The 24,107-nt window shown below is 43.9% G+C and overlaps 1 protein-coding gene across 2 annotated transcripts in view; it reads left to right on the top strand.

The window, feature by feature from the left end:
- Positions 1-22,799, top strand: part of SVOPL (SVOP like) — a 509,809-nt gene extending 487,010 nt beyond the window's left edge. Inside the window, exon 16 of one of the 2 annotated variants that reach the window (XM_078672922.1) lies at positions 19,932-22,799. In XM_078672922.1, coding sequence (XP_078529048.1) covers positions 19,932-19,943 — 12 coding nt within the window. In that variant the 3' untranslated portion in view covers positions 19,944-22,799. Of the gene's footprint in view, positions 1-19,483; positions 19,578-19,931 lie in introns of those variants that run through there. The other variant, XM_078672864.1, reaches the window with a different exon arrangement.
- Positions 22,800-24,107: the final 1,308 nt, after the last annotated feature.

The following is a 24,107-nucleotide window of genomic DNA, read 5'->3' as shown; positions in this document are numbered from 1 at the left end:
AGTTAGAGCAGAGACCTGAGGACCCTTTAGAGAGCGGATGGGTAGGCAGTGAGGGGTCATGACTGGAGAACTTTAGGTTTTCACCAAGAGACTTAGAGTGGGTGACTTCCCTTGGGGGTCATTCATTGCTGACACCTTTGTTAGGTTGGGATTTGGTTAAGTAGGGATACCATCTAGAACAGGGTAGGGACGCCTAACCTGTGTTTGTTTTCCTCCAATCTAAATGAAGGAGCGATATGCGTCTATGCTGATAGCTTTGCTATTTTTAGAACTTGTGTTAGTGATTTCTGTTGCTCGTCTGAGGGCTTTTCGAGAGCACATGTATGTAATTGGACCTGTGTATCTCGTGAATCTCATTCTGAGATGCCTGTATTTGCAGCTCATTATATCTTTACAATAAACTTTTGAAACCTAGAAGTTGTCCGTGATCTTTGAGAGTAGAGTCCTTTCTTGGGTGAACTAACTTGCAGATAGGTGTACTGTTTCCTTCCAAGACAGGCAATAAAGGTTCAGTCGACCAGATCGAGGTTTGGATCAATAGAGATAAGGTATCGATCAAAATCTCGCCCTTTCAGTTGGTAGCTATAGAGGATGGTTGCCTTCTTGAGGACGGTGACCTAGGCCAGGTTAGCTTACCCCAAGGCCCCTAGAAATCGATGATCGGAAGAACAGCCCGCAGATGAAGATCCGGATGACGTGAGACAGAAAAAGCAGCAGTATCAGAGAGAGTGAGTATAAAGGGTTATGCGTGTTAGATTGCGGTGTTTTTGTATTGTATCTATGTTGTAATGTCTGGCGGAGTTGAATGTCTGTAGAGTGACTGTGGAACAGGTTGTGAGCGCGCGCAACCGGTGGAAATCTTAAGTTCAAGGAGAGCTTAAGTGGTTCGGGTGTATCGGACACCCAGAGTAATTGTCAACTAGTGTGAAGGGGGTCATGAGGTACCATTGATCACCCGAGAGACCGAGATAGGGGGAACGTAAGAGTGAGTGCGTGAGTAACGGACGCTGGTCGGAAGTTACTGTGTGTGTAAGTAACCTATCAGAAAGACGATAGACATCTCGTCAGTTGTGTTGACAATTACAGATAGACTGTGGACGTACAGTCGAGAGAAGTGACCGCTTGGTCGGAAGTAGTCATTTTTCAGTGTATGAATGGGACGCATGCATAACCGGGAGACGAGTTGAGAAAGGAGGGGTGCTGCTGCGAAGCGGAGAAAAGAGACGTCAGGTGGTGTCGCGCAGTGATTGGATGACCGGAGAAAGACCGCGCTGTGATAGGCCAGCTAGCGAACACGTCATACAGGGTCGCGACGTGATTGGCCAACAGGAGAAAGACCGCGCTGTGATAGGCCAAGCTAGCAAAGCCGCGACAGGATTGGTGGATTGTCATCAGGAAGTAAACAGAGTAGCGAGGCTGGATTTTGTGCGCATAATTATGAAGTGTTTTAAATGGTTGAAAGCGCTGTTTAAGAAAGAGAGGAGAGGATCGTATGAAGGGGAAGAAGCCCCGCCGGAGGGTACGCCAGCTCGTTATATGGCAGTAAATGTTGGGTTGCATACGATCCTTTGGATATCAGAGTGGAGTAAGATTACTGAAGGAAACGAGGAACTGACGTTCCCGAAGTACGGGACGTTCAGATTAGAGGTGTTACATCGATTGAAATCAGTCATGACCTCAAAGAGACCCTTGCCTAGACCAACCCAGTTTGAAGCCCTTGAGGCATGGCTTAGGGCAGCGCATGAAAGGAATATGAACAGACGACAAGAAAGGGTGAAACGCTCGGTAAGGGCAGTACAGGATGCCAGGTGGGATGCGGATGCTAAAAGATGGAGAGTGCATAATTTGGAAATAAATAAACTGTACCCAGTGTTAGAGGCGCCAGTAAATAAAAGCCCCCTAGAAGAAGATGACGAGAGCGAAACAGAGGACAGCCTGATAAACAGATTACTGACAGACAGGCCACCCCCGTATAATAGAGCAGGGGGAGAGGTCGAGAATACAGAAGGAGAAAAGGGGGGCAATGCAGGAGAGCATAGACCGCTTCCCAGTTCAGAGTGGGATCCTGAGCCAAAGAAAGAGTTGCTCCAGCCTAGTCAGGTGCAACAGGTAGTCGGTAGGTTTGTGGTACAAAGAGCGCCGGAAACGGAAAGCGCCACATCCTACCCATTGCCAGATGCACTACAGGTACCTGTTACCATAGGTCCTATAATATCGATATATGACCAAGAGAGAGCAAAAGGGGAAGAACGGAAACGGAAAGACAGAGAAAGAGCAGAACAGGCAAAGAGGAACGATACCACTAATTCCCCAAGTCAGATGCCGATACCCAGAGAGTGGAGCACCCCGATGCACACAGCAGGGGACCCAGGAGGAGATCCTGGGGGCCCTAGATGGCCAATGGATCTGAGGGGATCTGGACGAAAATCCTTTCAAGAGCTAAATGAGTACATGAAGCAGTGGGATGAGGCAGTGAAGGCTCAAAAGTGCATCAATGCTGCAGAAGCAGAAAGGGAAAGTCAGGACAGCAGAGCACGAACTCACTGCGGGGCTGGGGAGAGTAGCCCGGAGTGGGACTGTAGAGGGAGTAGGGGAGTCACCCATTGGGCCCGGAATGGAGGTAGAACAGACCTGGAAAACGGGGGCCCCGGGAGTGAAGGGGTGGCGTGCCAAATACTCAGTGAAGGGGAGAGGAGAGCGCAAGAGTACAGGAACAGCTTTAAGTGTCCACACTGTGTGCCTGGCACCAGAGAACAGAATGGGAGTTGTGAGAGGTCGCACCATAGTCCCTGTGATGACAGAAATGAGCGCAGCCCAGGGAATATGGGGAACCAGGAAGGATCGTATCGGATACTGAGCGATACGAGGCAAAGGGAGTGTAGCGACCAGAGGGAAAATAACAGAGAGATGTGCGGTGAGAGGAGAGAAGAAGACGAGAGTGGGCAGAGAGAGAGTAGGGATAAAAGGCCCGTGTTCCATCACCTTCCAAGATTGGATGGCCGAGCATGGGACCTGGAGAGATGGGAGCAAGGGAGGCCACCCACTAACTCTCCTGAGCCCAAACGCAGAGCTCGAAGTTGGGATGGGAGGGAGACCAGTGAGCCCCCTTCAAAAGACATATTGCGAGCTGAGATAAAAGCCAAGAGACTTGATGTCTCCAGCTTAAGGTCAGATCTGGATGACATGGTAGATGGTACCCTGCCTTTGGAAAGAATGGAAATGTATGAACAGGATGAAATACTGTATATGGCAAAGGACATCACACGAAAGGCGAGAGCAGTCCATGAGAAGTTAGTCGAACTAGCAGGCAAATATATGGTGGACTTGTCAAGAACCAAAGCATTACAGGGTAACCACAGGCTACATTACTCAGATCGAGATCTAGATGAGAGGAGAACGATTGGGCTGAAAACACACATAAGGGAATTGATTACTGGAATAAGGACATGGAGGGCACTAGATAAATGGGAAGAGAGGTGGTCCAAGAAAGGGACCGGCAGAAGAAGCATGATTGGTATAACACCAGGACAGCAGGGAATAGAAGCTTACCCTTTGCGTGAAGTTGCCAATGGGAGCTATGTACATGTCCCTTGGAGTAGGGGAGATTTAGCTGCTTTTACCACATCTTTCCCCAAGTTACGAGAGAGCCCCGTGGAGTGGTACAAGCAAGTCGAGAGGTTTGTAAAGATCTCAAAAGTCCTATGGATAGATCTGAACACGCTGTTTGACATTGTAGTACCAGGAGATCTGTGGACAGCATGCAAGGTTAGCGCTGAGTGGCCCACAACGGAGCCAGAGAGAGATGCTAGGACTAATGGGCCGTCCGAGATCGTGATGGCAAAATTCGAGAGAGTGATGACTTGGCTGAAAGAGAAGGTGCCAATGCAAGACATAGATTGGGTCAGAATAGACAGAACGAGACAGGAACCCAAAGAGACAGTCCATGAATATTACGAGAGATTGCTGAAGGCGTTTAAACAGTATAGCGGCTTGGATGTAATGGATCCAAAGGACATAGGGCAATTCGTGTCCAAGTTCGTCCTGGGACTGAGACCGGATATTAGTTTAATGATTCAGCAACACTCGATTTGTTGGCAAAGTAGACCCCTAGATGAAATACTGAGATATGCCAGGTACTGCTGTGATGAGGTAGACTCCAAGGCTAAGAAACTAAAAGAGAAGCTGATGGTGGTACAATTGCAGGCAGCAGGAAAGGGGGGACCGCAACAACAGCAGCAAGGGACAGGTACAGGAGGTAAGAAGCAGTACAGTCAGAACAAGGGTAATGAGGAGAGTACTACCTTCAGACCCAGAGTAGACATAGCTACCTTGAAGAAAACGACTAGGTGCCACCAGTGCAACGAGTTGGGGCATTGGAAACGCGAGTGCCCTTACAATGTAGAGATCGGAGAGCAAGAGATAGAGGAGGAAGAGGTCCAGAGCGCACCTATGAGAGGGGCGACGCCATACCAAGGAAAGGTGCTCAAAGGGGGGGGGGCTCCTCCCCGAGCCCAGTTCCCGCAACCTCCTCGAGTAGGGAGTATGGGTAAGACCTATAGACAAATGCCCCTGTTTGTGGAAGGTGAAGAGTGCTATTATGTGGACCCATTAACCGGACAGAGAGTGGAAAGAGAAGACTGCACCCTTGGGGCAGCCTTAGAGGTAGATCAGAGGGGACCCTATGTTGAAGCAGAAGTAGCAGGGTGCCCTACGACATTTCTGGTGGACACAGGAGCCACTAGATCCACGATCAGATCAGCTGCAGTTCCAGACCTGCCCATGTCTGGAGAGACCATACAGGTGGTAGGGGTCGCAAACAGGAGAATAACCAGCCAATTGACAGAACCGGTACAGGTGAAAATAGGGAAGTACAGCGATGAGCACCAATTTGTGGTTTGCGATTCAAGCCCTGTGTGTCTGCTAGGAAGAGACCTGTTGTGCAAATTGAATTGTACTATATATTGTACACCCCAGGGAGTGGAGGTATTGACTAATGATGATGATGCAGATTTCAAAGTTGCAAACTCAAGAATATGTGTGGAGCTGTACCCTACTTTGACAGTAGACGAGCTTCCCTGGGATTTGAGAGAGACAGTGGCATCAGAGGTATGGGATTTCACTGGGGAAGAGATTGGATTGGTCAAAGGGGTGGACCCAGTGAAAATTGTAGTGAAACCGCATGCTGAGTTCCCAAGAACACCCCAGTATAAATTGACTCCAGAAACGATTGCAGGCATAAAACCCGTGATCGAGTCCATGATTAAACAGGGAATACTGAAAGAAATCGTGGGTAGTCCATGTAACTCCCCGATTATGGGTCTGCAGAAACCAAATGGGAAATTTCGGATAGTGCAGGACCTTCGAAAGATTAATAACATAGTCGTTTCATGTTGTCCAGTGGTACCGAATCCATCAGTGATACTGTTTCAGATTCCATTCCAAGCTGAGTGGTTCACTGTGATAGATCTTTGTCAGGCTTTCTTTTCGATCCCTTTGGACGAAGATAGCCATTTTCTTTTCGCATTTAAGCTGGAAAATCGTGTCCTAACATGGTGTCGTATCCCTCAGGGGTATACAGAGAGTCCATCGATCTTTAACCAGCTTCTGAAGAAAAATCTTGAAAGTCTAGTGCTGCCCCAGAAGTCAGTTCTGGTCCAGTACATAGACGACCTCCTTGTGGCGTCAGAAACAGAAGAAGCTTGCAGGGAAGATTCCATTGCTTTGTTAAATCACCTAGCTGCTAATGGGCACAAGGTGTCCCCGGGAAAATTGCAGTACTGCCTGACAGAAGTACAGTACTTGGGACACAGAATTGAGAAAGGCAAACGAAAGGTGTCACCGGACAGGATAGAGGCGATCATGAAAATGAACGCGCCTCAGACACAGAGAGAGGTCAGGATGTTCCTAGGGATGGTGGGTTATTGCCGACAGTGGATCGTGAACTTTTCACTGAAAGCAAAGCCCTTGCAAAAACTGACGCACAAAGAGGTGAGTGATCCGGTACCATGGGACAAAGACTGTTTGATGGCATTCTTACAGCTGAGAGAGGACCTGTGTCGTGCTCCGGCATTGGGAATGCCTGATTACAATAAACAATTCTTTCTTTACTGTTGTGAGAGAGAAGGTTGTGCGTTGTCTGTGTTGGTCCAAATCCATGGGAATGCCCGTAGACCAGTTGCTTATTTCTCAGCTACTTTAGACCCAGTAGCCGCAGCGTTGCCCGGATGTCTCAAATCCGTTGCTGCAACGGGTGTCAGCATTGAGAGATGTGAAAATATCGTCATGGGGCACCCGTTAGAGGTGTGCGTGCCACATTCTGTTGAACTGTTGATGACCAGGACCAAAACACAGCATCTGACCAATAGCAGGCTCACGCGCTATGAGCAAGTTATTCTTGCTGCAGAGAACGTGACCCTCAAGAGATGCTCTGTTTTGAACCCTGCTACCTTAATGCCACTTCCAAATGATATTGATGATGATGATGAATATACAGACCATGACTGTCTCGATGTGACTGAACTATGCACCAAACCCAGACCCGACATCGTAGATGAGCCACTGACCGACCCAGACGAAGTTTTCTTTGTCGATGGCTCATGTGTAAGAGACGAAGTTGGGCAGTTGAGAGCAGCTTATGCTGTTTGTACAATTGAAGGAGTTGTGGAAGCAGGGTGCCTGGAAGGAGTACACTCCGCTCAGGTAGCCGAGATTATTGCCCTAACACGTGCTTGCTTAGCAGGCAATCAAATTCGAGTCACCATCTACACCGACAGCCAATACGGGTTTGGGGTAGTTCATGATTACGGGCAGTTATGGTCTCAAAGAGGGTTCATGACTTCTTCAGGCTCTCCCATTCGCAATGGAGAGTTTGTGCGCTTGTTGTTAGAAGCATTGCAATGTCCAGCAAGTATCGCAGTTGTAAAGTGCATCGCACATACCAAAAATGAGGACTTTGTTTCGAAAGGCAATAGATATGCTGATGAAGTTGCGCGGTATTGCGCAGAACAAGGTTACTCTTTCACAGAGGTGGATGTGGGTGGAATAAATGTGAGAACTGAATTAGCCATGATACTGGAAACTGTTGATACTTGGGATGAATTGTCAACCATGCAAGAAAATGCTCCTGATTCAGAAAAGGAAACATGGGTAAAGGCAGGATGTGTAATGGGTGAGACTCATTTTTGGGTCTCAGCAGACGGCAGAGCAGTGTTGCCCAATGAGATGGTGAGTCCAATGGCTAGACTCATACATGGTCCCGTACACTTAGGGAGAGATGCTATGCTGAGAGTGTTTAGACAGACTTGGTACAATCCTAAGTTTAGAATAGCAGCAGAAGCAGTGTGCCAGCGTTGTGTGACCTGCCAGCAGCTGAATGTAGGGAAAAGAACACCAGTTGCACTAAGTCACATAGGAAGGTCTGGAGGTCCATTCAACAGAATGCAGATAGATTTCATTGAAATGCCAAGATGCAACCGCCTCCGCTATGTCCTGGTGGTTGTTTGTGTGTTCTCCAGATGGGTTGAGGCATACCCTACACGTAGGTGCGACACCCTCACAGTGGCTAAGTTACTGCTTAGAGAACTTATCCCTCGGTTCGGGGTGCCGGCCTTTTTGGAATCAGACAGGGGAACACATTTTAACAGCGAGCTTGTGAAGATGATCTGTGTTGCACTGAATATAGACCAAAAAACTCCATTGCAGTTACCGACCAGAAGCCTCAGGAATTGTGGAACAAATTAATGGCACGATCAAGTCCAGAATAGCGAAAGTGTGCTCCTCAACGACCCTGAGTTGGCCTGACGCCCTGCCATTGGTACTCATGAGCCTTCGTAGTACCCCAGACAGAAGAACAGGGTTGTCACCACATGAGGTGTTAATGGGGAGAGCAATGAGACTGCCATCTATTCCAGCTACTGCACTGTTAAATATCACAGATGATATGATCCTGGACTATTGTAAGGGGCTGTCTGACGCCATGCGTTCTGTGTCCCTTCAGGTGCAGGCTGCAGAGGTTCCAGCGTGCCAGGGCCCTTGCCATGACCTGTATCCTGGGGACTGGGTCCTGGTGAAGAAACATGTGAGAAGAAGCTGCTTGGATATTCGTTGGCGTGGGCCCTACCAGGTCATCCTGATCACAAGTACAGCTGTAAAGGTGGGAGGCCTGCCCAACTGGATACACGCGTCGCATACGAAAAGGGTTCCAGCACCTCTGGAAACAGCTCCTCTCTCGGATGGACGTCCAGCTGAGGACCAAGAAGCCATAGAGGGGGCTAGCCAAGCTGTAGAGGTGCCAGTGGAAGCAGGGAACGAGTCTGACCAAGCTGAGGACGGTCAGTACAACAGCGAAACAGAAGACGCTACAGAAGGAGAAGACAGCTGGGAGTACGAGTCTGACCCTGACAGGTCTGAAAGAGAGCGAGAACAGACCAGAAGGAGAAGGAGTAGAAGGGCACGTGGAGAAGCAAATTGGCCGCAAAGAAGAAGTTCTAGCCTGAGGTCAACTCCAGAAGCAACCCTTCCTCCGATATCAGAAGACTCAGACCCAGAAGAAGGTGCTCAGGGCGCTGAAGCACCAGACCGAAGAAGGTCAAGAAGAGTGCGTGTGCCTAACAGAAGATACTCCACACCTGAGTGGACATATCTGGCGACAAATGTCTGTGAAACCGGAGACAGGGAGGATCCGAGCGGTGGTGGTGTCCAGTTCTGAGCCCATTATCACCGTGGAAATACAACTGTTGGTACCCGGTGTCGAACAAGAAGGGTCACTAACATTCGTGCTCCCCAGACCTCCCCGCCTCAGCAAGTTAAAACACATGTTTCTTACAGAATTGAAATTCCCCGACTTTGGTACCACGATAACAGCACATGAAGAGCATACTCTTCGCATGGAAATATTGAACTATGCTATTGAAGCTGCAACCACAAATCTAATAGTCGATTGTTAAAGGACTTTGTAAATAAAGCAAGCAGAAGAAAAGAAGATTACCTAGCGCCCAGGAAGCAGAGAATTTTAGGGAACCCCTTGAGTGGATGGAGAAGGGCTAGGGTTGTCTTTTTGAACTGTGAAAGGACTTTTGCGAAAAAGGCTGTCAGCCTCCAGCTGTGTGGATTCTAAAGACAAAAAAAAGGATTGAAAGAGACTGTAAAGGAACGAGAGGAAAAGAACTCTTTGCAAAGAGAAAGGGAAAAGCTAGATTGTCTGACGAAATGGAGGCCGGCACCCCGAACCGCAGAGCTAAATGTATAATAGGTACACTAATAGTAGGAGTGATAATATTAATAGCTTTAGTGGTAACAATTTCTTATGTAAAGGGACATGAGGAAGAGGTAAAGGTAACTGATGCGAATTCTGTAGTAACACTTACACCCACTGTTGCAGGTGAGAAAAGGGAAAACACTCAAGAGAAAGCGTTATTGGCTGCAGAAGCCCGCAGGTTACATGTAGACGAGTCCCAAGGAGACTTTAGGTCAAATGCTTATGCTAAACTTTTGTATGAATACGTGGATGCCATGGAGGTTAAGGATTGCTACGTCTGCATGCAGTTGCCTGCGTCTGTAGATGAAGGAATTCGATATCATCACCTCCCTCTGACATATGGCATTACATGTAGCTTATTGCTTAGTATATTTTATGAGAGAGATAGTTTTGAATACTATTTCTCCAATTATGATTCTGTGTTGCCAGAAGTCCCGAATTATAAGCAGATGAATAAATGGGATTACTGGAAGAGTGAAGACAGATTGGCCAAGTTCTTCATTCCTTGGATTACCTTAGATACTTCACATGCCCGTAGAAATAATCTGACATGCAAGGTGTCAGAAGTCGAGAAAAAGTTCATAGGGCAGGTGGATGATCGTTACAGGAGACAAAAGATTTTGAAAAAATCAGGACAAGGGAAATTAGATTGGACCGAGGAAGAGAAGTCACACAAGAGAAAGGGTAGTAGTGGTCCAATAGCTTTAGATAAAGCGCAGAAAGGAAAGTTATGTCTTCACCGAGCCAAAACGTATTATGAAAATGTATACGTGGGTGAAGTTGACTGTGAACATGCTTTTAATTTAGAGTACTACACTAAGGATTTCCTGAAGGGAATGCAGGTGATTCCAAATGTGTATTTTGTATGTGGAAGAAATGCTTACGTGAGACTACCTGACAACTGGTATGGATCATGTTACTTGGCAATTGTCTTCCCCAAAATATATCATGCACAAGACTTATTGATCATTGAGGGCCAGACATCATCGAGGGGAAGGAGAGATTTAGGCGATGCAGAAATGGTTGGAGATGTCTTTGGAGCTATGTTCCCTCTTTTGGGAATAATCCTTAATGATGTTAAAATTAGACGACTGGCAACAGTTGTCGACAGGTTGTCTGCCAGCACTGCTCAGTCCTTAATGCTGGTAGAAGGAGAGATGCAATCGATAAGGGCTATGGTTCTTCAAAATCGGCTTGCATTAGATGTCTTATTAGCAAAAGAGGGCGGAGTCTGTAAGGCTTTGAAGGTTCAGGAATGTTGCACTTACATTCCAGACCTTTCAAAACCCCTTGAGAAAGTTATTAAGAACATAACTAATATACACAAAGAGATCGAAGACTTGAGTAGAGAAAATGTCTGGGAAAAGGTGGGCCACGGAATGAGTGCAGTTGGAGGGTGGTTTTCCACCTTAGGCAAAAGCTTTATTTGGTATATCCTAAAGCCTATCATCATAATATTGATCTGTGGGATAATATTGTGGGGATTGGTGAGGGTATTCAAATGGTACAGAGCAAGAAGGTCAGAAAGGGCCCAAAGAGAACAGTTGCAGAGATTGGCTGCCATACAAGATAATCAGTACAGGAGCCTGAGAGCTCTGGAAGCGCAGAGAATGCCAGCAATAACTGCAGTTTAAATGTTAGTGATGACCCCGAGAGGTCATCAAAGGGGGGAACTGAGAGAGCGCAAACTGATATAAATGTATGAGTACATCACACTTACCTATAGTGAGCATAAGTCATGATGAGAAATGCCATGAGTGCTAATAGTATCTGAAATTATATTCTAAATGTATAGCTAATATAGAGATTTAAGTAGAAGTGGAACTAATACAGAAATGTGTGACATTATATGATTTTATTAGACGTGATTATTTTGAATCTATGTCGTGTAGCTGTTAACATATAAGATGGTCTGTGGTAAAACGCAGAACGTGGTAGGCCTCAGGGCCAGAGCTGGAGCTAAAAGGGAAGGTGTTTCTTTTCACGACACAGATTGTTTAACGTTTTTGGTCATTGCATTAATGGGCCATGATATAGAGTAATGTTTTCTAAATAATAGAATAAGAGTTTTAACATGCTTTAATTAAATGAAGAAATTGAATGCTATAATCATAATGTGAAATATTGTAGGCCTGAAATGTTTTAGCATTGATTTATACGTACATGTCTGGGCTGAGAAATGTCGCAAGCCTTTTTAGAAGTCTATGAGAGTTGGGTTCTTGGCGGCAGATATCTGTCTGCAACAGGAAAGGGGGGATCCAATTATAAGTGAATGAATAGAGGTCTGTTCAGTAGACGGCCCAGACATGGAGGAGGGTTCTGGAATGTTTAAGGGGTATCAGCGGGCCGGAGAAGAGACTGAGAAGCAAGGTCAACTCTAACGTCTGAGGCCCAATACAAAGCATCATGGAAAAAGCCTGAAGTTGCACCACGTGAGAGGCGTTTCGCAAGGGGCGTCTCAAATGTTGTTGACTGTTTTGTATTAGGGACAGCACCCCTGGGTGGAGTTAGAGCAGAGACCTGAGGACCCTTTAGAGAGCGGATGGGTAGGCAGTGAGGGGTCATGACTGGAGAACTTTAGGTTTTCACCAAGAGACTTAGAGTGGGTGACTTCCCTTGGGGGTCATTCATTGCTGACACCTTTGTTAGGTTGGGATTTGGTTAAGTAGGGATACCATCTAGAACAGGGTAGGGACGCCTAACCTGTGTTTGTTTTCCTCCAATCTAAATGAAGGAGCGATATGCGTCTATGCTGATAGCTTTGCTATTTTTAGAACTTGTGTTAGTGATTTCTGTTGCTCGTCTGAGGGCTTTTCGAGAGCACATGTATGTAATTGGACCTGTGTATCTCGTGAATCTCATTCTGAGATGCCTGTATTTGCAGCTCATTATATCTTTACAATAAACTTTTGAAACCTAGAAGTTGTCCGTGATCTTTGAGAGTAGAGTCCTTTCTTGGGTGAACTAACTTGCAGATAGGTGTACTGTTTCCTTCCAAGACAGGCAATAAAGGTTCAGTCGACCAGATCGAGGTTTGGATCAATAGAGATAAGGTATCGATCAAAATCTCGCCCTTTCACGCATCACTTGGAAATTTCTTCAAGTGATCAACAATGCCGTTTATATAGATTGAAAATAATGTAGGGGCCAGGACACACCCTTGCCTTACCCCTCGCTCCACCGGAAAGGGCTCAGTCACTTCTCCTTGCTTGCCCCATCTGATTTTAGCGAAGTTATTTTCATGAAGGCGCACTAGCAGTGTGAGCAATTCTTGACTTATGCCTACATAAGTCAGGGTCTGCCACAGTTTTTCTCTTGGGACCAGGTCAAAGGCTGCTTTTAAATCCACAAAGACAGCGTATAGTGTACCCTTTTTTAAAATAACATTTCTCCAATAAATTGTTATAAAGTAGAAAACTTGGTCGACACTACTAGTCAAGGGGCGGAACCCTGCCTGGTATGGTGACAATATGTTTTTTTCATCAATCCATTGTTGCAGCTTATTCTGAACTAGACGCCCCATAAGTTTTTGCGCTGTATCAATGAGACTGATGGGTCTATAATTTTTTGCCTGTGTTTTGTCACCTTTTTTAAATATGGGGATGATTTCCGCTCCCTTCCAAGAAGCGGGCACTTCCCCTCCCATGGCCACTGCATTTGCCAACCATGTGAAGTAAGTGCACCATGAGTTCCTGTCAGATAGAAACACATCTGCCGGGATTCCATCCATGCCCGGTGCTTTTCCCCCCGATACACAATCCAAGGCCATACTAACGTCCTTTTCGTTAAATATTTGATGTTTGAAAAAGACACTTGGAGGGGAGGGATCAAAGGTATACATTGGATTGCGAGCATACTGTGGTTTAAAAAACTCAATCCAATCATTTTTAGCAACATGGTTATGTGGTTGTGCAGCTATCCCACCCCTATCCCATTTTACTGTGGCCCAAAATAGCTTGGAATCCTTGGCTGCGCAAGCCTGTTTTATCTCGCACCAGCGTTCTTCGTCCCAACGTTTCCTAGCTTGTTTTTGTGTCAGTCTATAGCTATCTCTCGCCTTCCTAACTGTTGTGGCATTACCCGTTCTCAATTCAATACTTAAGTTATGTCGTGCCAGTCTACAGCTCTTGTCGTACCAACCCTGCGATGGTTGTTCCTTTTTAACTCTTCTTGGGTCTACAGATTTGGTAAAGAAACTTTGAAGTTTGCAGAATTTTTTTTTATGCGCCTCCATCATGTTGACCTGGAAGTTAGGGTTCCCACAATGGGACTTGATCTTATTTACTTCCTCTATCACTACTTTTTTGAGGTCCTCCAATCTCGTTGTATCTTCAATCAACATTCTCCATTTTAAATGGCGCAGGTTGTTTGAACACACAACATCTTGAGTTACCCGCTCATTTCTGTTGACATAATCTGTGGTCTTGTGGTAAGTGTGAAAGGTCATACACAAAGGATTGTGATCACTCTCTAATCTAACTTCCACAGACATGTCTACCAATTTGCTCCATGCCCTTACATCTATTAAAAAATAATCGATTCTACTTGAGGCGCGCCCATTATCAAATGTGTTGTTCCCTGTTAGGTCGGAGGGCGTGCGCCCATTTGCCGCTCTCAGTCCTCTTGCTAGGCAGAGACTCTTTAGCTGAATTGCCACTGTACTCCATCTTTCGATGGCAGGCACCTCAAACTGCGGTATTCCCCATTTAATGTCCTCCTCCTCGGACAAAATTCTGTCCTCTTCGCCCATGGGTTCGAAAGTAGAGTTAAAATCCCCACCCACGATAACGTGGGATTGAGGGTCCAACAATTCTAGTTCCTGTTCTAGAGCAGTTACTACTTCTGAGGATTTGCCTCCGCCAACCCCCCTAGCATAGACGTTGAACAGAGCCAGTTCTTGGCCGCTGTCCCATCTAATATTTAATGATAAAATATCATTTGATGGAGATGATCTTTGTGTTATTAAGCAGTTCAGCGACTGGTTAATCCAAATTAGTAGGCCTCTAGAAGGACGTCCTATATGATTTCTAATTGCTGGTATGTGATAGTTTAAATACCCATGACGAAAAACTGGATTTATTGACCAAGTTTCTTGCAGCATGATAATGTCGTGTTGGTCAATAAAATCAGCCCACTCAGGGGTGGATATCTTATTCGTTATACCTGCTATATTCCACGAAATAAGAGTCAGGGACGATTTTTCTAAGTGTGGCCCTGGATAACCCATGTCCTCAACATTTTCAACCGGGTCGATACTCATTATTTTTCCACCCTCCAATACTACCTCACTCTCTGCCCTTGCCCTTTTTTTGCCATAAGGGTCTTTATCTACCTCCCCAGATTTTGAATCTTGAATTTCCCTGAGCTCTAATAGCTGTTTGCTAGGTTGTGTGCATGGCGAGTTATCTGCCATTCCCTTGGTTTGCCTTCTCTGTGATATAGCTGGCAGATATTTGTGCCTTGCGAGTCAATCGCACTCATTTAGATTGGATAAGGCCGAAAATCTATTTTCCAGTTGCAACCCCCAATCACATCTTGGGCCATCCCTAGCACTTCTGCTACCCACAACAGCCCACTTGGTCCTTAAAACACTAGGCTTTGCCACTAGTCCTCTTCTGCTATAGAAGAAGTCTAGCGTAAGTGGTATTAATTCTGCCGTTCTTCGTTGTGGTGGGAATAGATTAAGCAGGATTTCCGGTAGTACTTCTGGGCCCTTCAAATTCAATACCACACAGTCCCCCGCAAATTTTTGGGGTTTATTCCCTATCCACTTCACTCGTCTTGCTGTGATCAGGTCATCTGTCAGCTTTTCTTTTCCCCAAGGAGAAATGTGCATGTTGTTGCTCAACCAATTTAGTGCTTTGTTTAGCAATAGTTCAGGTGGCTCGATCTGGCCTACGTTCAGGGGTGGCACATTTGCAAGAACAAGAATCAGGGGTGACGCTTCTATAATTAGCTCCACAGGATCTGTCTCTAAATTTGGGCCTGGATCTGTGGTTTTCCCTGGGATAGGTGATGGGCCAGCGACAGCAGGGTTAGTTGGTTGTGTATCAGGATTTAATCTTGTTATCTGAATGGGAGCTAAGACATCTACTGCTCCCCCAGATGTAATTTCTATCGATTGCTTTTCGATGATTTTATCCAGTACCAAATTCGGTATTTCCCCCACATTTTCATTGGAAGTTTTTAAAAGAATCTCCAATTTATTAACTTTGTCAGTGAGGTGATCAATTTTGGATAACAACGGTTTAATTATCCTGTTTAATTTATTATCCAACATACCCATGAATTTCTTTATAATAGTGTCATCCCAACCTGTACTCCCATTTTCTTCTCCCACTTTTTCTTCTATGGCACTCTTACTAGGGGGAGTTGCTGGTCTTTTCCTGTTCGACCTCAACCCTTCTCTTCTGGGGAGAGTCTTAGTACCCCCTCTGACTACTCTTGGAGCGGGGACAGGAACCAATGGAGACAAATAGCCCTCGACTGACTCTAGTTCATGATGGAGGGCATCTATATCGTCCCCCACTATAATGTCAGTATTTGTTTCTGAATTTGAAGCCATAGAAGCGTTTGGTACTAGACCATCGGTAAAATGCAGAGTAGGTGGATCTATAACATTTACTGCATCCATATCTGTCAAAATCATACCTAGGTTTCCCCCTTGCGGAGATGTAGGTGAAACGCTAAGAGCCAGGGAAGACCTCCGCTCATTGTTTATTTTTGCCACCACCTGCACTAAATAATTGTCCATAGTGTTGGTGGGAGCAATGGGGGTCTTCTGTTTAGACATATATTGGTCTAATAACAACTAAGTAATTATAAGGAATGTATTCAAGACCCGTAACAATGACGATATGCAAACACTTCAACCCACCTCCCCCAGGGACAGTCTAAACAGGAGGCATAAATATCTAAATACCTCACCACGCAGTTTGTATTTTTCTCGAGAGGTTTGGCCCAGTCCAGTCGTGGCCAGTCTTGGACTGTCTTAGACTGTCCGCCCTTTGTCCGGGCTTAGTTCGAGCGTCCCGCTCGCGTCCCACGACGCGGAGGGCGCCGTCAATTTGAAGCGCCTCCGGGCGCGGTGACCCCGGTGATGGCTTCCGGGTCGCAGGGCAGGCTGGGAGGTGTAGTCTCCCTCCACTCGGCGGCCGTGTGATGAAACTACAGCGGCGGCGGGAGGGAGACCGGAGCGCAGGCAAAGAGTCACAGGTTCCACGGGCTCAGGCAGGACTCGGCGTTTTTCAGGTAGGTTCAGCAAGACCATTTTGCATTTTGAAGTTTCACTTAGAAAGGACTAATCATCTCCACATTTTGAAGGGTGACAATGGTCCCAGTTCACGTTTTCTGGGTACCTTGACAGGCATTAACCAAATTAGAACTATTGGCACCTTGATTGCATTACAGACTTAGGAACCACAACCTGATAAAGCCAAAGTACTTGCCCTAGTCAGAGCAATCAGTAGTTTTAAGGGTCTACAAGGTGACAATTTTCACCTTGTACATATGGCAGTCCTGGCTTGATAGTTAGCAACATAGCTTTTTTGGTGTATATTACCTCTGCAGTACACCTCGGACAGTGAGGGACTGAGGACATTGTGCAGATACTGCTCTGGGTCAATTCTTCAATGAATGATCATATCATAGTTCTGTCTTGGTAGAGGTCTTTAAATACGTTGGGCCCGATTAACAGAATGAACTTAAGACTCAATCCTAAACTAACTACTATTTTGGTATTCACAGAATGCACTTACTACTTTCGGCATTCACAGAATGGACTTACTACTTTTCGTATTCACAGAAGTTAGGATTTTGTCTTAAGTTTGTCTTAAGGCAAACTTAAGACAGACTTAAGACAGACTTAAGACAAAATCCTAACTTCTGTGAATACCAAAAGTAGTAAGTTCATTCTGTGAATGCCAAAAGTAGTAAGTGCATTCTGTGAATACCAAAATAGTAGTAACTTTAGGATTGAGTCTTAAGTTCATTCTGTGAATCGGGCCCGTACACTTTTGCTCAACCCTCAGTTGAAGATTCAGAACTTTCAAGTGTTTTGGGCTCTGTACTCCCAGTGAACGGTTGATATTCTTCAGCTGTTTGAAACAGTGTTCCTACATCAGATGATGAAGGGTAGACTTAACATGGAATGTCTGTTCTTGCTCTCTGCTCATTAGGTCTTGTAAAAAATGCTTAGGGTTTTAAACATTAGGGCTGTTAGACATCATAATTCGTAGGGTTGAGGCTCATAGTAGGCCGGTTTGGAAGCATCTTGAGACTCTCTATAGGATTTTTGAGAGTCCTAACATTCCAGAAGTACAGCTATGCCGTCACTGTAACTAGGTTCCTCAAAACCTCTGTTTCGTGTAGAGTCTAAAGAAGTGGGATGATTTTCCAAAGTATTGCCAATTGCATATCACTACATGTGACCACTACGTTCATTTGATGTATGAATGAGAGATCTGTGTCAAAGATGACTCCCAGATTTCTAGCTTTTTGGGTTGTTCAAAGTGCAGGTTGCAGACAGGAGCCAGTTCAATGGGAGTGAGTATATTGAGATTTGTTCTCTCCAATAGTAAGATCTGAAATGTGACTTTATGTAGGCAGAAAAAGCATTATGCGTTGCATTAATGCATGTAGTCGCGGCATCTACTGCAAATTCCCTGACACTGTGGAACATTCGTTAGACCAAGGTTTATTTCGGTGTCTCTGGCATAAATTGTATAATGTACTATTTAATCCTCAGTTAGAATCATCAAGCCACTGAACAGCAGAGTACAGAATAAGGAAAGGATGCTTTGGAAAAATTCATGTCTCGGTTGAGGTAGAGGATTGAATTGACCAAATCAAAGTAGCTATCTTCATTCAGCGCAGACAAAAGTGAGCCAATCTATGGTTGTTCTTGATACCTCTCTCAATTCTTTCATATTTGACAGCAAAACCTTATAGGAAATAAATACTACAATCATACAGGGGTAGGAAAGAGTCAGATTGTTTTCACAAATAAGAGAGTCCGTAGTCCTTCATGGGCGGGGCTCATTTCAATTAAGAAGACCAGAATTACTTAAATGAAAAGGACATTAGCTATTTCCATACCAGAGGTATACAGAGGTATGCCTTGCACCTCACCCAAAAAAGTATCCAAAAGCTGCATCTACTGAACATTGCTTGTACATTTTGTATGGTTTTGTGAGGATTCTGGCAAATTTAATTCCATTGCATGTCAATATTTCTGACCGATGTTGGTATTTTAGAAATAATCACTAACAATCATATGTTCCAAAATCGTTATGAAACCCCCGCTCAATATATCAAAAAGCAAGAGTTCTCAGTATCATTCAGTAGTAAGTATACCACTGCCATTGCATGTCTGGGCATCAAGACAGTTGTTTACATTCACTCCACAACCCACTAACCTCTGGTGACCTTAATGCTAGAGTGCTATTGCAGGCGTACTAGAGCGTTCTTTTCTCAGAAATGCCCGCTAGAGGGGCAGGTATATTCTTACTCATCCTTGGACCAAGAATCTCCAGAATGCTCTCTATGTAACTTGGAATAGCCCTGCAAGGCCTAGGAGTTGTGGAATGCACTTCATGTTCAAGTCTAAAATTACAAACAAATTATCCTTATATACTCTGAAAAACTAAATGTACAAATGTTGATCTCACCTATATTGAGTCATTCAGGTTGTACCCTCAATAAATGGCAAATTGTCTCTCTTTTTTTAATGGACACTCAAACTTTCACAAATTCATTTTAAATGTGGTAAACGCTATTTCTGATCAAGGTTTATTCACTCTCTGTTATGTCAGGAGCAGCAGAGTCTGATCAGACCAATGAATAGTTTAGCTTTTTATCTCAAAACACCAACGCAAATCAATAGGGTGTCAAGAAATCTCCAATTGTTAACCAGAAATGTCCCACGTTACTACTTTGAGTGTCTTCTGCACTCTTGTAATGTTTTTCTAGTAACTGATGTAACGTGTAACTGAAGTAATTTATAATTTCTGTGGAACCTTATGTAAAGCGCTCTGATACCTCCTGGTCTAGCCAGCGCTATATAAAACTTTTTAAATTTAAATAAAATATGGTACCTCAGCTTTATCTCCCCCAAATAGTCAGCTTTAACCGTTCAAGTGTAGGGTAGTATGTTGCTCCCTCAGAAAGTAATACTTTTTGATGTATCTGGATAGTGAACTAACATGTCTTTCATTATGCTTACTGCAGCAAGATATGAACGACAGTACCAGACAGTCTAATACAAGATGGCTGACATGTTGCCACCAAGAATGAATCAAGATGGCCGACCCTGCAGATCGACTCACAGGGCCCGATTCACAGAACTAACTTAAGACAAAATCCTAAACTTACTACTTTTGGTATTCACAGAAGTTAGGATTTTGTCTTAAGTTTGTCTAAAGACAGACTTAAGACAGACTTAAGACAGACTTAAGTTAGGATTTTGTCTTAAGTCTGTCTTAAGTCTGTCTTAAGACAAACTTAAGACAAAATCCTAACTTCTGTGAACACCAAAAGTAGTAAGTTTAGGATTTTGTCCTAAGTTAGGTCTGTGAATCGGGCCCGATGATCACGCAGTCTTTGTCTTTATATCTTTCTCAAGCAAATTACTACTCATTCTGTCGAGATTGACGACTTTCTGTTTCTTTTATTTCAGCAAGATAGATAACTGAAGAAAAAAATTCAGAAGACAGGCTGTGTCAGAGGAAAAGGACCATTGCATAATCATCAAATTTACAAAAATGTATGGTAATATTGACTATTACCATATTTTTAGTAAAAACTCTTGCAGTTAAATGAATTGGCCACCATCGAACAAAGTGCCTCGTCTGCATCAGAAAGGATTCCACAAAGCTGAACTCTTATTTTTGTCTTCTGCACCACAAACCTGAACATGAGGTTGCTTGAATTTTTATTTCACATTGAAAGTATACATTCAAAGAAGATGAAGAAACATATTTTATCTGACATTTTCTTGTTTGTGTTATGCTAAATGTATATTAATATGTAGTACCTCAGTCTGAAAGAGTTTAAACCATTTGCACTATATGGATGCACAAATCAGATATTTATGACTCCGAATTGATCATGTAGTCTATTTCCTCTATTATATTTATATCACTAATTGTAAACTTCCTCACTAACGCCTTGTGTGAGCACATGAGAAGCACAGTAAGGGCTCGCAGAGCTTTGCAGCACTTATCATGAATTGCCAAAGGACATCAGGTATCATTCAGTCAAATGACAAACCTGTGGAACTCAAATATTTTTCCTTTCAATATGCCAGAATTGCATGTCAAACAAACTGTAACTTTAAACAATTTTGAGAGATTACACTTGTCCAGAACTATGTTCACCATGCTATACTTATTGACAGAGATTTGTATTGGAGGCAAACTTGAGAAAATCTTTATGAATTCTCTTTGCAGTAATACAGTAAATATGTCTGTGTAAAGCTAGGGTGCTCCATATATCTTCTCATTTGCTCTAGAGAATCCCAAACCCTCAGAGTAAACTTCTTCACAACACATAGTGATTACTACCTAGGATTCTGTGCTGTAATACTTCAGTCAGATATACAATTAGTATAAATTCCCTTTATACCAACAGGTTTAACCCGCAGCCCTTATAACACCTTTCAAAGATATGTCAATGTTCAAATCGCTTCTCAAAAGACAAACAACAAAACCTTCATTATTTTTTAAGCAGATACTGATCACAGCTCCAGACATTCCAATACCCTCAATCTTCCCCAGAGAATACTACGAGTGCAGCTGAAGGCAGAAGGCCAGTCTTTACGATAACCTTGAATTCAACCTTTTCCAGAAGACTTTTGCACTACAGTTCCAACCATGAAACAGACTAACAAAAACTTAACACACTCTTTGGCAGCAACAGCTATCAATGGCCATGCCCACAAGAGCTACAAATGGCATCTAAGCACCTGAATGACATCACATTCAAGTACAGCAAGATGAAAGGCATCAAAAGAGGATCCAAATTCTCCTCTACAGTTGGATTCCACTCCAGAGTCTCAGTATTATTTTAACAGGAGATATTTTTCCTATTTTGGTTTGGGTGTTCCCCTTTAGGAATAGCACCTTCACAGTGACCTTCACCATGGAATTCCATCTCAATACCTTTATCTTCAACATACATACAAATGCATGGCCTCCCCTGTCACCTTCGCTATAGCATGCAATGATTAGAGAACTGGCTAAAACAAAAACACAAAGGAACATATTTGTCTAAAGTTTACCATAGAGAGAAAGGAGGCAAAAGGTTTTGATAAAAAAGATCTAGATTACCCCAAAGAGTTTTTTAACAGGAAATAGTGATGACAGCTTTAGCCTGAGATTGATCAACCCATTAAAAACAATCATTGAAAAATCCAATGGGTCTCGCTTCTGCCAGTGGGTGGTTGTTAGAAGTATTCAAGCATTGATAAAGCCAGTAACAAAGCCTATACCCCTCTTCAGCCACCTTCTACTGTTTTCTTTTTATATTTGCAATTTGACAGTGGCAGAAATTGAAGACAAAGCACAATGGGGAGAGGAGTTGGCCTAACGGCTAGGGCAGTCAACCTCGAATCTGGGGAACTGGGTTCGAGTCTCGGCAATGACGCTAACCATCCTGTGATTCTGGGCAATCACTTAATCTCCCCATGCTTAACAAAAAAATAAAAACGAATGTGTCCTCATATAATGCAACTGGTGCTATGTAAAGCGGGTCAAGTTCCCGCTACTTAAAACTCTATAAAAAAATAAAAAATGACAATGTTTGAGTATTAATTTGTATACTTCCAAGATGAGCCTCACATTGTGTGATGCAAAGTGACACAACATCACAGCCATATTGAAAGTACAGAAATCGAACACTCCAAGATGGCCAGGCAAGCTATTAAACAAGCAGTGGCAAAATCAAACGCACAAGCAGCTGCATTAGAGATGTGCAGCATTAGGTAGCAGTGGAGGGCAGCAGGGCCACATCCCACTTGGGGACACAGAGACGGGTATGGGAAACAGAATGATCTGACAACAGAGGAGACGTTACTGCCACAATCTGAGGGCACTACTTACAGTCAACTCCTATGACAAAAGCCGATAGAAAGAAATTGGCAAAACCATGTAAACTGTTGCACAAAATGCTCTGTATATAGATATATTTGATAGACAGCTACAACTGTCTATAGGCAAGGCCTAAAAGGTATGAGGCCAAGATTGAGAGAGGTCTAATAGAAGAGATATCCATGACATTAGGCTTCTATTCTGTCCCTGCCCACTTCTGCATACAATGCTAAATCATGATCATTCCCTACCTTCCCAACCCCTGAATTGATTGACAGCATTTTGCTGTTCCCTAAGTGGGTTTGCACCATATAAGTAAAAAATGACAAAAGAAGTGATAAAGCGGGAACTAGGGCATTGAAATTATTTTCTGTATTAAAAGAATGTGTTGACATACCCTAAAGGAATTAGTCATTGATATTTCTATAATGTTTCACAAATAAATTTTTCTTTTCAGGGTCTCCCTTTTCCTACAGTAACAAAAGCTTTACAGTGCCTTAACCATGCTATTTTCATTCCCAAATCAGCCCCATCAGGTGACCCACCTGAATCATCTTTGAAATTGGTGACTGTTCCCCCCGCATTTGCATCTACAGCTGTCTGATAGTAGATGTGATGGAGACTTTTGATCACTTTAATGATGATGGTGGTGCAGTAACTCAATGTATGCTCTTTGCTCATCACTATTCAAAACTCTTCTAGGCTGCTCTTACTAGATTTTGTGGCTTCAGTTTTATCACTATAGATAATTCTGTGATTCTGCTATGTTATGATGTCAAGTAGTGACATGATCAGTCTGCTTGATCGACACAACCATTACCTTGGTGGACCTTCACTGTCTTCAACACTATGGGGCTTATTTAGAAGCCCCTAGCACCCCTGGTGCTAGGGGCTTAATATGGGAAAAAGTGATGTGCCAGCAGTGCACAGATCTTGAAAATAAGCTCCTACGTGTTTTATAAAGATATGACAACTAACATTCCTTCCCATCATCACTGTTAAGTTATCTCAGAAGGCTCCTTCTAGACCAGAAGCCAAGCCATCTATAGGGGCAGGTTTACTAAGGCTTCATGTAATACAGTTTACCAACAAATGGGGCTGCATCGCCTGAAAGGAAGAAAACAGACCAGTGCTATAGCTGCAAGAGATGTTGCGGTCTTCTCTTCTTACCTGGAAATTGCAAATTCCAGTTAAGGGGAGCTGGTCCCGGTGGGTCTCTAAACCTCTTCAGGCTTTTTCATTTACGTCTTGCTGTTTTCCACCCCAGCACTGGCGCACAAGGCACCAACAGGCACAACCTTGAAACATGGTACAAGGGTGTGTGCATGATGTTAAGCAGAGGTTTTGTACTGGAATAGAACTCACCCAGTATAAAATACCATGCTTAGACAAAGTTTGACATTTTTCTGAGTTTGTTTGCGTGCTGTATAGTGTAGCACACATGCAAAGTTGGAAAAGCTTTAAGGAAAGAAAACTTTTATCAAACTTTACACCTGTCTGGATGAGGCATTAATTTTTGGCATAAAGTCCTGTCTATCTTTTTTTAGTAGATAGGGCTTTGCCTCAAAATCCTTGGATGGTTGCAAGGGAATGCCCATGTACCACCCATGGGACGATCCCTTGATGCAAAGTAGCCAAAGTAGCACAACCCTCTACTTTGGATTATTTTAGTACTTCTTTCCAATGTAAATTAGGATATGAGCTGGAAAGTAAATTCCAAAACAACACTTTGTGCTTGTGTGCATCACTTTTGTGATGCACACCTA

This window comes from Lissotriton helveticus, chromosome 1_1 (assembly GCF_964261635.1).
Source record: "Lissotriton helveticus chromosome 1_1, aLisHel1.1, whole genome shotgun sequence".
Classification (NCBI taxonomy): domain Eukaryota; kingdom Metazoa; phylum Chordata; class Amphibia; order Caudata; family Salamandridae; genus Lissotriton; species Lissotriton helveticus.
Note: the sequence above shows the minus strand (reverse complement) of the source record. Positions and strands in the feature narration are given on the sequence as shown.